Consider the following 15,951-nt stretch of genomic DNA (forward strand, 5'->3'; position numbering starts at 1 on the left):
AGAAGCACCATCCTCCCCCAAGGCATGTGCCGCCAGAGCCAGGCCTAGCCCAGCTGTATGACCTTGTGAACCCAGTCCACAAACATGGAGAGCCGAGTGAAGACAGCTGGCCAGCCGGGCTTCGTGCACACTCGGTTGGGGATGATGATGCCCTCCAGGACCCAGCAGTCATGAGTAAAGCAGGACAGTGGGCCGCCGTAGTCACGCTGGCAGGCGGAGGAACGGGTGAGGGGTAGAGACTGGCCCCGCAGGATACAGCAGTGCATTTCCAACTCTACACACCCTCCCAGGGACGGCCCAGAGCCCTGCAACTGACCTCACAGGCCCCCACGGGGACTATCAGATTCTCAGTGCACAGCTCATTCTCCTGTACGGGTCTCCGCTGCTTGACGTTACATTCCGAGTTGGAGATGACTCTCAGCGAGGCCACGTTCAGAACCTGACTGTCACCTGTACCTGCAGTGTGTATGTGGGATACAGGAACAAGATGGGAGCTGCAGGCGGGATTCAGGGTGAGAACCCAGAACTGCCCGCGCCCTTGCCCTGTGCTCCTACCCCTGGTGTCTCCCCAGCCGGCGATCTCACACTTGGTCCCTGCAGGCACCACATACCGCACAGGGGGCAGGCAGATCAGAGCCACCCGCTGGTTCAAGGCAGCCGGCCTAGAGCAGGGGCAGAACCAGAACAGGGCACACTCATGGTCCCAGATCACAGGTTCCAGCCCACCTCCCGCCCCTCGGCGTTCCCACAGACCTCTCCAGTTTGAGCAGGACAAGCCCAGAGCGTCTTGGCCCACACACCATCCTGGCCACAGGGATCTGCTGAAGGTCTGGCTCCTCTGGCTGCGGGCTCTGGAACATGGTGCCCAGCCACACCTCATAGCGCGGCAGAGGCCCTTGGCTGGGAAAGGAGGCCTATGGGTCCGTTTGCTGTCCCAGGAAACCCCTGCTGGCCAGTCTGAGGAATGGGACTCCCGGGAGGGCCAAGGCAGGTAGGTAGTCTGACCCTGTTCCCAAACCCACAGGAGGCTCACCAGGCAGAAAAGCACTGCCGGGCTGTCAGCACCCACTGCTCCTTCACGAGGGATCCCCCGCATATGTGCTGGCCCTTCCTGGGTTGGAGATGGCAGACATGCTGAGCTTGCCATCAGGTGAGGGCCCCGGATGGAGGCAAAGGGCAGCCCAGCCAGCGCCTCACCCGTTACGCAGGCTGACTGTCCAGGGAGAGTTTCCGGGCTTGCCCCCTACTATGCGCAGCTTGGAGTGCCAATGGTTGGGCCGGTCTAGCCGCAGGCCGCACTCCTCAAACAACACCTGGTCTGGAGGGCGGGCCCGGCCTGGTGACATAGGGCAGGGGAAGACCCGCCCTCCCCCACCCCCGCCCGCATCTGGCCCACAAGCACACCTGGGGGCTCCAAGATGGACGGCGGCTGCTGGCGGGCTGAAAAACAAAAATCACCTGAGTTAGGGAAGCAGCCCTCACGCGGGGGCGCGGGGCGCGGGCGTCGCCGTCTGCTCACCGCAGCGCGGCAGCGCACAGTAGTCGAACAGAGTCCCGGGGTCCGTGGTGTAGCACCAGGGCCCGTGGCGGTCCCCGTCTGGGTTCCGGCAGTAGTTCTCCTCCAGTTCGGTGTGCTGGGCCGGTGTGAACCTAGGCGGGAGGGGGCACAAAATGAGCGGTGGTCCCAAGGCCCCCCGCGGGGCTCCAGTCCAAGAGTCCAAGACGCGCGTGCCCCCGGGGCGGCTCACTGCGGCTTGTGTGGCGTCTTGGCGGCCCAGTGCTGGCACAGGACGCCCTTGCGGGTCTTGCTCACCGAGCCGCGGTACTGCTCCCCAGCTCCGTGGTAGCATTCTGCGGCGGGCGCAGGGCCACTCATCAGCCCTGGTCCCCAACAGGTCCTGCGCATGCCTCCGCGCCGCCCCCGCAGCCCGGTCCGGTCCCTCGGCCCAGCCTCACCCAGGGGCCGCAGGTCGTCCGCGCAACGCGGGACCTGGTAGCAGAAGGCCTTGCGCATGCCGGGCCTTGACGTGAAGCACCAGGGCGCCTCCGAGCCGTCGGGGTTCCTGCAGAAGTTCTCCCGAAGGTCCCTGTGCAGGGGTGCCCCCTCAGCCCAAGCGGGGCGCCCCGCCCACACCTGCACGCCCGGTCCGCCCCCGCTCCCGCCCCCGCCTGGGACCGCCCTCCGGACTCTCCCACCCCTCACTTGCACGCGTATTTCTCCGGGGCAAAGCGGTGCTGATGCGGGCTCTGGGCGTCCCAGCGCTGGCAGGGCACGCCTGCGGTCGTAGTGTTGGCCGTGCCCCGGTAGCCCTCGCCCTTCCCGCCGAAGCAGTGGAGCGTCGTGGCTCCTTGACGCGACTGTGCCTCGGGCCCTAGGGTGAACCCAGGGACCCCTGGCGGGAACTGGAACCCGGTCTGTGTGGGGGCGGGTCCCTCGCGGCCCCCCCCTCCGGCGTGTTGTGATTGGCACTCCGCCCACCTCCGGGCACGCCCCGCCCCGCAGGTGCCCGCCCAGGCCCCCCGCGCGTCCTACCGCAGCTGGGGAGGTCGCAGAACTCTCGCTCGACCTGCGGGTCGGTGGTGTAGCACCAAGGCCTCTCGGAGCTGTCCGGATTCCGGCAGTAGTTGTCGTCCAGGCTTTTGTCCAGGAACCTGGGGTGGTAGGCGCCCGCGCCCTAGACTCTAGGCCCCGCCCGAGCCCGCCCCTGGAGTGCGCGACCCTCCCCTAACCCGGGCGCGCGTACTTGCTGGGCTCAAAGGGGTGCGGGTGCGGGTGCTGCAGGTCCCAACGCTGGCACTCGCGTCCCGACTCGGTGCGGTCCACCCAGCCGCGGTAATCCTCGCCGTTGCACCAAACACAAGCCGCTGCGGGGTGGGGGGTCCGCACGGTGCGTTTGACGATGGGTGCCTGCCCCTCCTGCCCCTGGCTCCAACCCGCGCCGCTTACCCTCGCGGCAGGACTTGATGCCACAGCTCTGGAAGCGCCTGACCGGGTCACTTGTATAGCACCAAGGGCCTCTGGCATCCCCTTCAGGGTTGCGACAGAAGTTCTCCTCCAGGCCATTCCGGAGGGTGGGCGTGTATCTGAGGGGGTTGTGTAATCTTATAGTACTTGCTGGACAGAGGGGCACTGGCAGGGAAGGGTGGGATAAGTCTGCCTCACTTGTGGTCAACGGGGAACTTGTGCCTCCAGTGCTGGCAGGGCAGGCCGTCCGTGGTGGTGGCCGCGGTGCCACGATACCTGGCCCCATTGTCCACGATGCAGTTTCGCACGTAATCTGTAGCCAAGAGATGGGCGCTCAAGGCGGCCTGCGGCCTGGGCACCCCGACCCCAACTCCTGTACTCCCCCGCCCCCACACACCCCACCCTGCTCCTTCCAGGCACTGGCCTTTCTTCTGGTAGAGATCACAGTGTCCTGAACGGTGCAGTCTTGTGTGTGGAGAGTACTGGGTCCAGGGTAGCAGCTGGCAACCGTGAGTGCTTACATTGTAGTGGAAGGCCCTGGGGAAGGCCCAGCCAGGGTCAGCCAGCTGCCCAAGCTCCCCTGGCCAGCCTTCTCCAGGTGCCCTGGCACCTCACCGGCAATCCAGAAGAGGCCCACATTGCCCTGCACACTCCTCCACGTTGGTCACATTCTCCTGCCAAGTCCCAGGCTCCCTTGCATGTAGCAGGTGCTGCAGTTCTGTGCCCCGGAGCACCTGGAAGTCATTCAGCTGCGAGCGCTGCCCTGAGGATGGGCACGTGGTGGGCACAGGGCAGATGGGCATGCCTTGCCTGTGTATCCACAGACAAGTATATCCATGTGTCCACACTTTATTCATGCATCCGACCAGAGCTCCAATGCCTCTTGGATGAACCCCGTGGGCGCATTTAAGGCTGGCCCCTTGCACAGGTAGAGGAAGCAAGCCCAGATAGGAGTGTCGTCACAGGACCCCCTAAATGGGCTCAGGCTGGACATGGACCCTCCACAAGAGCAGTGGGTGCTGGAGCTGGCCTCATCTCCTCCCCCGGAACACCAAAGCTCAGAGCCCTTCCACTGCCCCCACCCCCACCCCAGTCATTCTGCCTTGACTCCTCTGCGGGAGGACCAGGGGAAGGCTATAGGGAAGGTCAGGCACAGGTGGCATGACTGCCTACAAGATTCCTGTAGTGTGGCCCCAACCCTGCCCCTGGGCTGCAGCAGATGTGCTCCTAGAGGCCTGATGTGTTAATGGCTTCTGTGTCATGGACTGCCCAGCTCCACTCAAAAGGCCAAGGTCACGCACTGCTCCATGCCTGGCAGGAAAGTGAGCTTCAGGCTCAAATCACAGGTCAGGCCTGGGGCCAACCTCCTCCTGAGGGAAGATTAGGATGGGGTGGGAGGCACTCACCAGGGGCACCTGACCACTGCGTCAGAAACAGCAGGAGGGGGACCCACTCCATTTTCATTTCCTGGCTGGAAGCTGCCCTGTGACCCACTGGAGCCCCATCCCGGAAATTGTGAAATTCTGTCTCTACGGGATTGGGTGCCTCTGACTCCACACCCCAACCCCAAGCCTGCTGGGACCTCTTCAGAGACCCTGTGGCAGGATAGGGTGGGGCCACCCACAGGGCCCTTTGGGTCAGGTGCCAGGGAGCTCATCCTGACAAACCTAGACACCTGAGAGGGCTCCCTGTGGAGTGGTCCTATAGGGCTGGTGTTGGGGATTCTGCTGAGGGGCTTGAAGGACCTTAGAGTGGGGAGGAGCCCTTCTGCAGCCTCCAGTGCCCCCAGAGGCAGTTGAACCTGGGAGTTGCCAGCAGTACATTTTTTCCAGCCTCCTATTCCCCCCTGTAGATAAAATTCCCTGCCCCCAGCCAGCCCCGCTTTGCCCTTTTGCTGCCTTATCAGCCCCAGCTGTGGCAAGTCAGACCCACACCCTTGACACCAGAGCCCAGGAAGACTCTCTTCAGAGATGCCGCCCCTGGAAAGGTGAGTGAGGTCTCCCATGGGGCCTGAATTAAAGCAGGCTTCGCTGTGAAGGGTGGTGGCGATTCTGGCCTGCGCAGCTGAGCAATCAGTCCATCCTAGGGAACATCTGAGCTGGGGTTCCAAGTTCGAGTGGGAGGTGAAGCGGCGGCCCGAGACTCCTTGTTGTGACTTGCTCTCTGCCACGCGTGGGCTAGGAGTGGCCCCTGAACAGGCGGGGAGTGGAGGGAGTTGGGTGGGGGGCGCCCAGATGAACCCAGCCAGAATCCGTGCAGGAGATTGCACACGAGAGCCCCCTGGCGGAGGACGGGCGCCGGCTAGTGCGCATGCGCGGCGCGCGAGAGGCGCGCAGTTTGGCCCTGGACGGGCGCCGTAGCCAAGAGGCTGGGCGGATGTTGTGAGTCGGGACGAGGCCACCGAGGCTTTGGGTGAGTGAGGGGCGGCCCGGCTCCTAGCGGAACGAGTCCCCCACGCCTCCTCTCGTGGCCTCGGCCCGCCCAGTGCGAGGGTGGCCGCCGCGCGAGGACCGCGGCCTGACTTGCGAGGCCCCGGCTCGGAGATGACTTGGAGGGGGTCCTCCAGGGCTTGGGGCAGGGCGGGGACGACTGGGGGAACCGGGTGCTGCCCTCGGCTGCGTCCTTGGGCCCCTGGTCGGGGTGGGCTCGATTTTGAGCCTAGATCCCTTGGGACCCTGGGCGGGGGTCACCGTGGCAGGGAACCCCCAGGCGGCGTCAGGATCTGCCTCACACCTGGATCGCCAACACTTGACACTTGGAGTGGGTTTCATCAGCCTGCACCTGCTCCGGTGTACGCAGGGGCGAGGCGCCCGCAGTCACGGGCACGCACGCTGAGGGTCCGCGGTGGGCGGCAGGGTGAGGTAGTCCTCTTCCCGAGAAGCAGGGGCGGTACCGATTGTGGAAGGCACGTGTGTGTGTGGCGGGAAAGGAGGGCCTGTGTGGGGCCCGATAATGGACTGAGCTGCAGGCTGGAGCTGTCAGGCCAGGCTCCAGACCATACTCTCTGCTAGAACGTTTTGCGATGCCGGAGAGGCCCTGTGTAAGCACTGACCCCAGAGTAGCCCCATGGGCCCGTTGAACTCTTGCAGGATGGGCAGCAGTAGGGGGTTCAGTGGGGTCTGCCAAGGAGGTGGGAGGCCGTGTACATGAGAGGGAACAGGAAAGCAAACAAGTCTTGGTGACGGTTACAGGACGGTCCTGGGGCTGTGGCAACAGAGGTGCCGACCCTAGGAGTGGCAGAGATGGTATGGTGCCTACAGATGGTGGGATGCGCTTGGGGAATGTGCAGTAGGGTTCTTTATGTGTCAGCTGGACCTGGTGTGGCTTACCACTGAGATGGACACATTCCACCTCGCTTTGGACACTTTGCCCTGACTTCCCCAGGGTCGAGCCATTTCGTTGTGTTTCAATCAACATGTATCTTGCTCTTTGGTGAGCCCTGTGCTGGATGCTGGGACACAGAGGGGACAGGACATGATCCCTGTCACATAGTCCAAGGCCCTGGGTCTAGGTACAACTGCCCAGCCTCCCTGTGTCCCTGCCTTTCTCTGCCCTGCACGTGTGTGAGTGTGCACATACCTGGAGACCCCCAAGAGGCCTCCAAGCCCTCTTGCAGTCCAGGATCAGGGTTGGGGGTGGGGGGCTCTCTGCTGACCTCATACAGCCTGTGCCCCTGGCTCAGTCCCCAGGACCACTGAGAGATGAAGGATGGCATCCAAGGAGACCAGCATGTCTTTCTCCCGCAAAAGCTATAGGCTGACTTCAGATGCTAAGAAAGCCAAGGTCACAGGTAAGGGCTAGGTGGGGGCTCCTTGTGAACAGGAAGGGGCAGAGGCAGCCCAGCCCCAGGCCTTTCTGGGGCTACTGTTTTGTACCTGTGAGCCAGCTCGTTGTCACCAGCCGCGTGGAGCAGTGTGCCCAGCGTGGGCGCATCTGAGCCTGTGAGTGGCTGAGGAGTACAGGGCAGGCCCAGGCTGTGAGCCATATGGACCTTGAGCTGCTCTTCTCCCTTCCAACCTGTGGCCCAGGAATCGTGCAAGAGAAGCTGCTGAATGACTACCTGCACCGGATCTTTGCTGCACCTGATCACACGGCCCCCGCAGCCGCCAGCGCCAGCAGGTATGACCAGAGCCCACTCGGCTGGCCAGGCCGGAGCTGGAGGCTGCAGGGCTTGGGGGAGAGGGGAACTTAGACTATGGGCAGGCTGGCCAGAGACTGTCAGCCAGTCAGTTTCAGGCATCTTAGTCTCTGTACACACTGCTAGTCCCTTCCTCTGAGGGGGTAGTGGAGGATGGGGAGTGAGCATTCAACACCCAGCATAGCACCTGCTGTTGACATCACATTCAGCATCGGGTCCTTGCCCCCTTTCCCACATCACCCACCCTTGGAGCCTCTGCCCGGTCCCTTGGAGCCTCTGCCTGAACCTGTAAAGCCAGACCTTCCCTTGTGAGTATCCAAACAAACAAACGACTCACAGTGACCCAATCGGACGAGGAAAAACTGCCCCTGTGGGTTTCCGAGACAGCAGCTCCTTACTGGAGTAGAAAGCCCTATCTGTCTGCCATGGAGCAGCTGGTGATTTTGAACTGCCGATCGTATGGTTAGCAGCCCAATGCGTAACTCAGTATGGTACCAGGACCCCCCCGTGAGTGTAGCTCATGTCATTCCCTGTCCTCTCAAAGTGACAAGTGAATGTAGCGGAAACTGGAAACAGACAACAGAAGGGCAGATCGTGGTCTGCGGAGAAAGCAGTTGCTTTCTGTTTGTGTGTGTCTGTTAATTTCATTGCTTTTTCATACACAGCCTTATTGAGGTATAATTGGCCCATAATAAGTAGCACGCACGGAAAGTGTGCAGTTTGATTCTTTGACATACACATGACCTTCTGGGTGCTAGATGCGTGTGTAGCACTCACCCTCCTCCCGTCACTGAAGTTATCTCACTAGTGGTTTTCTTCATATCATAGATGGATCTTGGTGGGCCTCCTGGAGGCCAGGGGGTCTGCTCTGGCTGTTAGCGCTGCCCGGGAGGGTGTGGGGGTTGGGTGAGGTGGAGTGGGTGGGAGGCTTTGGCTTCCGTTACCAGTGCTCAGAGGCTACCTGGGATGGGCCCGCTGTGGTGAGAGCCTTTGGCCTTCAATGACTTTCAAGGCAGTTTCCAAGTTGTTTCTATAAAGGGTCTTGAAAATACATGAGAATAAATGGTCTTCCAGGCCCCACACCCCATTCCCTGCCCCTCCTCCCTGCCAGTCCCCTCTCCGCCTTTGCTCCGAGCAGGCCCAGAGGGCAGCAGTGGTGGTTGGTGCCTGTCCCATTTATGCAGCTGTAGCGGCAATGGGAACCCACCCCAGACCGGGCCTGTTCCAGGGCCATCTGATCCCTGCCTCATGTGATACTGGAAAGGGCCTGGCCCTGCTGCCACCAGGGCCATGGCCGCCAGGAGGGGGAGCAGGTGGCGGGCCGTCAGTCAATGGTTGTGGGATGCAAGGCCCCGGGCTGGGACGTGGCAAATCCCAAAGGGGCAGACAAGTGCTGGGCTGGACTAGACAGGATGCTATAAGCTGTCTGCCTGAGCTGTCTGCTCTCAGGGACTGGGAGTTCCTGCTCTCAGATACCTGGAGTGGCCCTTGCCAGGCTGCAAGCAGTACTCTGGGTGAAGCCCTCCCCCACCCCCCCAATCTCCCTGGGCCCACAGAGCCCTCAGAGACCAGCTGCCCTGCTGCAGCCTTCCCCATGGAAGGCTCCCTACTTCCTCATTGGGGAGTTGGGAGGGGCTCAGTGCACCTTTACCTCAGGCAGCTCTAGCTCAGGGCTCAGAACAAGGGTGTCTATGGTCCCTGGGCTTAGATAAGCTCCTTTGCCAAGAATCATCTTTCCCCAAGCCTCCCTCTAGAGGACAAGGCGGGTAGGGTCAGGATTGTGGGGAAGAGCAGGAGGCTGGGCTCAGGACTGGGCGGGGTGAGGTTTCTGCCTTGCCCCAACCCCGCTGGTCACCTCCCTCTTGCTATTGTTAGCACTGAGCTCAGGATGAGCCAGCCTGCGTGGTGATGTGTGTAGGGAGGTAGGGCCACCTGGAGCGGTTTTCCCAGCTCCTTTGGTGGTGCCAGGTGGTCATATGCTCCATTGACCACCCTTGTCAAATGGGTGCAGGAGGGGACCAGCAAGCCAGCCCAGGGCCGGGAACAGGCCTTTGTGCCACCGGCATAGGTCAGACTGAGCACCAGGACTGCCTGGCTGGGTGGCGGCTGCACTGGAAGTCGGCTCCGAGAGGAACCACAGGTCTGGCCTAGACTGGGCTAGCTGGCCTGGGCCCTGCCCACCTTGGAGATTGGCATTTCCCCCAGACTCCTCTCAGCTGACTGCAAGCCCCCGGGTTGGAGACTGGCACTCTGTGGGAGCGTACATTTGGCCTTGGTTTCTGCAGCAACCTGACAGACAGCCTTGTGCCCAGTGTGCAGGGGAGGACTGACAGACAGCCCTGTGCCAAGTGTGCAGGGGGGACTGACAGACACCCTGTGCTAGTGTGCTGGGGGGGACTGACAGACACCCTGTGCCCAGAGTGCAGGCGGGGACTGAGTTTGGGCCCAGAGCGTACTGGTTGGAGTTGAGTTTCCTGAACCCCTGAATCTCTGCCCTTTTCCTGGAGTCCCAGCAGCCACCTCCCGAAGCCTGAGGGGTGGGGGTGTGGGGGCATCCTGTCACCTGGTGGTTTCCAGGACTTGTGCATCCCTCACAGTCTCTTGCTCTCCTCAGGAAACCCCTGAACTTCCAGAACCTGCCAGAGCATCTGGACCACCTGTTGCAGGTGGACAGTGAGGATGAGGACGGTCAGGGTACATGCAACCTCTGGGGTGGGTGGGGGCTGAGGGTGGTGGACCCTGGGAGTGCTTGGGGTTGCCCTGGTGAGCTCAGCACGCCCTGTGCACTCTGCCAAACCCTCTGCCCTGCCTGACTCCAAACTTCTCCCCTTTCCAGGAAAAGATGAAGGGAGGCTTGGCCCTTCCACGGTGGTCCTGGACCACACCGGTGGCTTTGAGGGGCTTCTCCTGGTTGATGATGACCTCCTGGGGGTGAGTAAGGAAGGGCCCAGGGTCCCGTCCTTTCTAGCACAGCCCCAAGATCCTGCTGATGTGGCCCTGTCACCACACTCGCCTGGGTAACCGCAGCCACAGATCACTCCTCAGGGACCCCAAGCTTCCCCGATTCCCCCTTTGAGGTGGCTGCAGCCCCACGTCTCTCCCATCATGGTCCTGGCCTTCCCCCGAGTCCTCCCTTCCTCCTGCTACAATGCAGCATCTGCCATTGTCATGCAGACACCCCCAGGGCTGCCTCCAGCAGGGATGGACCCTGAAGGGTGTGTGTGTGGGGTGGTGTGCTCTGTGCCCCCACCTCCCTGCTTGTCACCCAGGTGATTGGACACAGCAACTTCGGAACCATCCGATCTACTACGTGCGTGTACAAAGGTGAGGCCCGCTCTGCTGTGGCCTGGGGGGCTGGAAGGGTACTGGGGGACCCGGGCCGGAGGTCCGCTCTGTGCCCAGGAGCTCCTAGCCCTGCCTTGGCTCCTTCCAGGAAAGTGGGTCTACGAGGTGCTCATCTCCTCCCAGGGGCTCATGCAGATCGGTTGGTGCACCATCAGCTGCCGCTTCAACCAGGAGGTGCACACCGTGGGGAGCTGTGCTCAGGGGCCCCCCAGGGCACCCCAGCCCCCTTCTGCAAAGCCTGGCACTGCAGGGTTGGTGGCTGGTGGGTTCTGCCCTGTGACTGGCTGCCAGGTCCTCACAGCTGCTCCTCTCTAGGAAGGGGTCGGAGATACACACAATTCCTATGCCTACGATGGCAACCGCGTGCGCAAGTGGAACGTGACCACGACCAGCTACGGCAAGGTGAGGCCCTGCCAGTGGACGCTACCCCTGCCTTGCCCCGCCACTCGGCCGGAGCTGCTTTGCCTCTGTGTGGGGTCCTAGACCCCTGATGATAGGGTGGGAGGCCAGGTCCTCTGTCCAGTGGCCTGTCTCCCTGGAAGGGGACAGGCTGCTGAGCTTCTGCATCTGTGAGACCTCCTCTCCTGGGCAGGCCTGGGCTGCGGGGGACATAGTGAGCTGCCTGATTGACCTGGACGAAGGGACACTGTCCTTCTGCCTGTGAGTCACCCACCTTGCGCACAGACTAGTCTCTGCCCTGTCCGAGGCCTGGCTAAGTGTAGTAGCCAAAAAGTGGGCGGCCCCAACCCAGCTGGTCTGCCCTGGCCCTGTTCTTCCCAGCCCTGGTTTACAGCCCCTCCGCGCTCTGCTCCAGGAATGGCGTGTCGCTGGGCACCGCCTTCGAGGACCTGTCCAGGGGCCTGGGCATGGCCTACTTCCCAGCCATCAGCCTCTCCTTCAAGGAGTCCGTGGCCTTTAACTTCGGCAGCCGTCCTCTGCGATATCCTTTTGGGGATCGGGCAGCAGGGCAGGGGAGCTCTAGGGGGTGTGACAGGGTGTGGAGGGCCACCTTGTCAGGGGCGGCCGTCTCCCTCTCCCTCTCGCAGACCAGAACAAGAGCTGGAAGCAGCAGAGGAGATTGAAATGGGTGGTGGGGCTGGGGAGCACACTTGGCCGTCCAACTCCACAGGCCTGCCTGAGAGCCCCAGGCCCCTCCTCAGGGCTCTCTGTAGGGAGGGGGCGGGGTGTCTAGTTCACAGACAAGGTTTCTGGCTTAACTCGGTGGCACCCACCCCGTGGCGGGTTACCGGCCCCTGCAGGATCCCCCGCGGGCCGACCTGGCACGAGCACAGCGGCTGCTCAGCTGCTTCCAGGCCGTGCTCAACGTGGAGCTGGATCCCGTGGTGAGCCGGGGGGCGGGGGGTAGGGGCACATGTGCTGGGCGGGGTAGGGAGGAAGGGGGTCTCTCCCAGTTCTGCCCTCACACATCCCCAAACCTCCCCGCTCCTCAGGAAGGACGTCTGGTGGAGAAGGAGAGCCCCGATTGGCAGTTGCAGGGCCAGCCCACTGTCCTCCTGACGCTGGCCCACATCTTCCATCGCTTCGCGCCGCTCCTGGTGAGGGGTGCCCGGGCCGGGCCGGCTGGGCCTGGTGAATGGGGGCTGGGGTGTTGAGGCGGGTGAGGTCCACCAGGGGGTCCCACATCACCACACCCCAAGGGAACGCCCAGAGGAGGAAGTGACAGACGGTCTGGCAGATGGGCAGGGGATTCCTAGAGCGAAAATCACTGGGCATCAGTACCACTAAGGCAGCCCATGCCCATCAAGCCCATCCCGACCCATAGTGACCCTGGAGGACCCACGGGAACTGCCCCTGTGGGTCCCCACAGCTCTAAGTCTGTGGGGAGCAGACAGCCTCATCTTCCTCCCTAGGAGTGGCTGGTGAGTTAGAACCGCTGCCCTGTGGTGAGGAGCTCGGTGTTTAACCCACAGGGTCACAGGCCCGGGCCCTGTGGGAGAATGTGGTGCTGGCCCTTGCTGTCGTGTCAGACCTTGGAGAAGACCACCCCCCGGGGTGGGGGGCTTACTTGAGAATCCCCAAGAGCCTGCTCAGCGTGGCCTTGGCAGCATGCAGGCAGGGTGCCCAGGGCTGGGGTGGCACCTGATTGGCACTGCCCTTGGTGCAGCGCATGGTGTACCTGGTAGAGGCTGTGCTCATGGGCTTCCTGCTGGGCATCGTGGAGGCAGGCCCCCCTGCCAGGGCACAGTCGTCGGTGCGCCAGGTCCTGGACCTCCTGTGGCTCTTCATGGAGGTGAGCCCCTGGGACCGGCTCTCAGGTGCAGGCGGGAGCGTGGCAGGGAGCAGTGGGGGAAGGTCCTCGGTGGTCAGCAAGCAGCCCACCCTTCTCCTGCCCCCAACCCCGCCTCCCCCAGGACTACGAGGTCCAGGATTGCCTGAAGCAGCTGATGATGTCCCTGCTGAGACTGTACCGGTTTTCGCCCATTGTCCCAGATCTGGGCCTGCAGGTGGGAGCCCTGCCCTGCCCCACCCCATCCCTGCCCCCAGGGGCCTGGGCCTGGGCCACCCACTGTGAGCACCCCCCACCTGCAGATCCACTACCTGCGGCTCACCATCGCCATCCTGAAGCACGAGAAGTCCCGCAAGTTTCTGCTCAGCAACGTCCTGTATCCTCCCCTTGCTGCAGACAGGAGGGGCACGTGGGGCCCTGGGCTCAGCAGGGAGCAGGGAGGCAGTGTCCCTGGCCAGGACCCCCTGGGAAAGCAAAAGACCAAAGACCCCCGAGTCTGCGGCCTAGTCCCCTGGGCCGGCTGGCTGCCACATGGCTAGAGTGGCGAGGCTTGGGGGCCATTGGGCCCATTCCTTTTCTGCCTCCTTTCAGGAGCCAGCTCTTCTTGCACTCTGACCTGTCTGAGCAGGAGGAGCGCCCTGCCTTGGGCTGCCAGACCGGTGGCCACCTGCTGAGTCTGGGCAGCACAAGCAGAGCTAGGTGCCCTGAGGTGGGGCCAGGGGAGCAGCAACGAGGCCCCGCCTGCCCCACATCACCTGCTCCTGTAATGCACCTCCCTTCTCAGGGCCCAGGGTCTGAGGGGGCTGGTGGGCACTACCAGGGTGGGGAAGACAGGTGGTGCACAGGGCCTCTGTGAGAGCCAAGATCCACCTTGACCACTACCAGCTTTGACGTGCTCCGTTCCGTGGTCTTCTTCTACATCAAGAGCCCCCTGCGTGTGGAGGAGGCCGGCCTGCGTGAACTCATTCCCACTACCTGGTGGCCGCTCCGCTCCAGCAGGGAGGTGGGTGACCCGAGTGGGCAGGGGTGGGTGCGCACAGTGGGGGCTGATCCAGGCTGTCGGAACTACCTGGCACGTGAGACCCCTGGCCCAACTATTGGTGTCTAAAGCAGGTGTGTGTGTGTGTGTGTGTGTGTCCCCGTCCATCCATGTCCAGGGCAAAGAGAGTAAGGAGGAAGAGGAGGAGACAGCCGAGGAGCGGCGGCGGCGCCGGGCCTACGAACGGGGCTGCCAGAGGCTGAAGAAGCGCATTGAAGGTGGGCCCCGTCCTCAGGCCCCGGTGGGTGGATCTGGGAATGGGGGCGAAGGTGGGGCTCAGAAAACAATGGTGGTGGAGCCCCGACCACAACCCCTGAGGGCGAGGCCCCAATACCTGTCCCCTGTCCCCTGCTGTAGTGGTGGAAGAGCTGCAGGTCCAGATCCTGAAGCTGCTGCTGGACAATAAGGACGCCAACGGGGTGAGCGGCCTTCTGGGAAGGGTGCTGGGCTGAGCCTCAGGGCGCAGGCTCCCTTGGGAGGTCTAGTCTCCCTTTGGCGGTGAGCTGGGCTCATCTGGGCCTCGCCCTCGCCTCACTGCAGCCTTCCTTTTCCCTCCATTGAAGGGCGAAGCGTCTCGGTACATCTTCCTGACCAAGTTCCGGAAGTTTCTGCAAGAGAACGCAAGTGGCCGAGGGGTAGGTACCCATCTGGCCAGACCCTGGTTGTATTGCAGGGCCCAGGCCCCTGGCTCCTGGCCCTTCTCAGCCTGCATCATCCTGCCCAGCCCTGCACCAGGACCCCAGGGCAGGGCCTTGGGTGAGGAGGCGGCTCTGGGCTGCACAAACACGTCTGATGCCTGGTGCCCACAGAATATGCCCATGCTCTGCCCCCCTGAGTACATGGTCTGCTTCCTGCACCGCCTGATCTCTGCCCTGCGCCACTTCTGGGATGAGTACAAGCTGTCCCACCCCCACGCCTCCTTCAGCGAGGGTGAGTCCTGTTCTGAGCTCTGAGCCCTGCCCCGCCAGCCCTGTCAGGGCCTACCTTGGCGGGGGGGGGTGGGGGGGGTGTTAGCAGGAGCCTCTGCTCCATAGCAGGGATGTCCAGGGGTGGGCCAGCCCCTCTCTCCAATTGCTGCCTTCCTCTCAGCCCATGTGCTGGTGGACCCTGAGCTGAATATGGGTCTGGGCGAGGCTTGCCCATCCATGCCGTCCGCTTGCATGGGTGTGGGGACCCTTCCAGAGATGGGAGGGTCTTCCTGCTGGGTCCAGACAGTTGACCGGCTCCCCGCCTCCCCGCAGAGGCCTACGTACCCCCTCAGATCTTCTACAATGGCAAGGTGGACTACTTCGACTTGCAGCGCCTTGGGGGTCTCCTCTCCCACCTTCGGAAAACCCTCAAAGGTACAGGCAGGCAGTGAGCAGGTCTATGCCAGTACGGCTGCTAAGCTCCCTGTGCCCACCAGAGGGCGTCTGAGGCCCTGCAGCCGGGAGTTGCTGAGCTGCATCTCCCAGCCCTGGGTTTGGGGTGCCCTTGCTCCCTGGGAGCCCTGTAGGCAAGTCAGGGGCTTGTAGGGGTGCAGGTGCGGCCTGAACTGCCTTCAAGGGAGAAGACATGGGGCCTGGAGATAAGCACCTTCCCCGCAGCCATGGGGACTCATGGGGCGGGGGGCGGGGGGCCAGTAGAGGAACGGTTGTTTGCTGCTGTTCTGGTGAACGTTCACGCAGCCAACAAGGCTCCCATCCGCAGCGTCTGCTTGCTTGGCTCCGTGAGAACGGGGGCACTTTTCAGCGTCCACTCTGGTCCATTCCGGTCATTCTGCTTCCAGTCATGTGTGTCCCCCCTTCCTTCTTGTCTTTCCTTTCGGGACAAGCTGACCGTTTGCTGCCCCTGGCTCCTGTGGCAGGGAGTGGGCACCAATGGGGGGCTGCGGGGACCAGTCAGGGTGGGACTCAGGTGTTTGGGGTGGTTCCCCGTCAGCTGTCTCTGTAGAGGTGTGGCCAACCTGGCCCCGGGGCAGGGCAGGGCGGGACGGGGAGGAGAGAGCGCAGTGGCCCCCCTCGTCTCCGATGGTGTGTGGACAGGCGAAGGAAGGAGCTGCTGTGGGAGTTGGGCACAGCGGAGGCCCTGGAGGACGGACAGTCATGGAGGGCGCCTTGACGGCTGGCAGGAGACGAGGCCCCTGGGCTGCGGAGCAAAGGCAGAGGAGGGGAGGGGGAGGAGGGAGGTGCAGTGCTCGTCGGGGGGTGCCCTGCCTGCCCTTGGACCTGAGGGCC

At 63.0% G+C, this 15,951-nt stretch overlaps 2 protein-coding genes across 4 annotated transcripts in view; one reads left to right on the forward strand and one right to left on the reverse strand.

The window, feature by feature from the left end:
• Positions 1–4,794, reverse strand: MST1 (macrophage stimulating 1). The gene is given in 19 exon segments (XM_075547381.1): positions 1–206; positions 317–456; positions 556–662; positions 754–900; positions 1,034–1,111; positions 1,198–1,318; positions 1,405–1,440; positions 1,520–1,650; positions 1,749–1,851; positions 1,957–2,087; positions 2,204–2,372; positions 2,534–2,652; positions 2,745–2,865; positions 2,948–3,084; positions 3,164–3,278; positions 3,390–3,502; positions 3,581–3,728; positions 4,372–4,426; positions 4,429–4,794. Coding segments are annotated over 19 exon segments (2,175 nt in total). The 5' UTR covers positions 4,471–4,794; the 3' UTR covers positions 1–44.
• Positions 4,596–15,951, forward strand: part of RNF123 (ring finger protein 123) — a 22,126-nt gene continuing 10,770 nt past the window's right edge. The window contains exons 1-21 of one of the 3 annotated variants that reach the window (XM_075547376.1): positions 4,596–4,952; positions 6,648–6,755; positions 6,994–7,084; positions 9,718–9,797; positions 9,940–10,034; positions 10,373–10,427; positions 10,537–10,622; positions 10,764–10,850; positions 11,041–11,108; positions 11,263–11,388; positions 11,677–11,791; positions 11,900–12,004; positions 12,574–12,699; positions 12,821–12,907; positions 12,993–13,072; positions 13,582–13,699; positions 13,854–13,953; positions 14,093–14,154; positions 14,299–14,370; positions 14,545–14,665; positions 14,977–15,078. In XM_075547376.1, the coding sequence (XP_075403491.1) occupies positions 6,674–6,755; positions 6,994–7,084; positions 9,718–9,797; positions 9,940–10,034; positions 10,373–10,427; positions 10,537–10,622; positions 10,764–10,850; positions 11,041–11,108; positions 11,263–11,388; positions 11,677–11,791; positions 11,900–12,004; positions 12,574–12,699; positions 12,821–12,907; positions 12,993–13,072; positions 13,582–13,699; positions 13,854–13,953; positions 14,093–14,154; positions 14,299–14,370; positions 14,545–14,665; positions 14,977–15,078 (1,858 nt within the window). In that variant the 5' untranslated portion in view covers positions 4,596–4,952; positions 6,648–6,673. Of the gene's footprint in view, positions 4,953–5,307; positions 5,378–6,647; positions 6,756–6,993; positions 7,085–9,717; positions 9,798–9,939; positions 10,035–10,372; positions 10,428–10,536; positions 10,623–10,763; positions 10,851–11,040; positions 11,109–11,262; positions 11,389–11,676; positions 11,792–11,899; positions 12,005–12,573; positions 12,700–12,820; positions 12,908–12,992; positions 13,073–13,581; positions 13,700–13,853; positions 13,954–14,092; positions 14,155–14,298; positions 14,371–14,544; positions 14,666–14,976; positions 15,079–15,951 lie in introns of those variants that run through there. The other 2 variants (XM_075547375.1, XM_075547377.1) reach the window with 2 other exon arrangements.

The sequence above is a fragment of the Tenrec ecaudatus genome, chromosome 4 (assembly GCF_050624435.1).
Source record: "Tenrec ecaudatus isolate mTenEca1 chromosome 4, mTenEca1.hap1, whole genome shotgun sequence".
Taxonomy (NCBI): domain Eukaryota; kingdom Metazoa; phylum Chordata; class Mammalia; order Afrosoricida; family Tenrecidae; genus Tenrec; species Tenrec ecaudatus.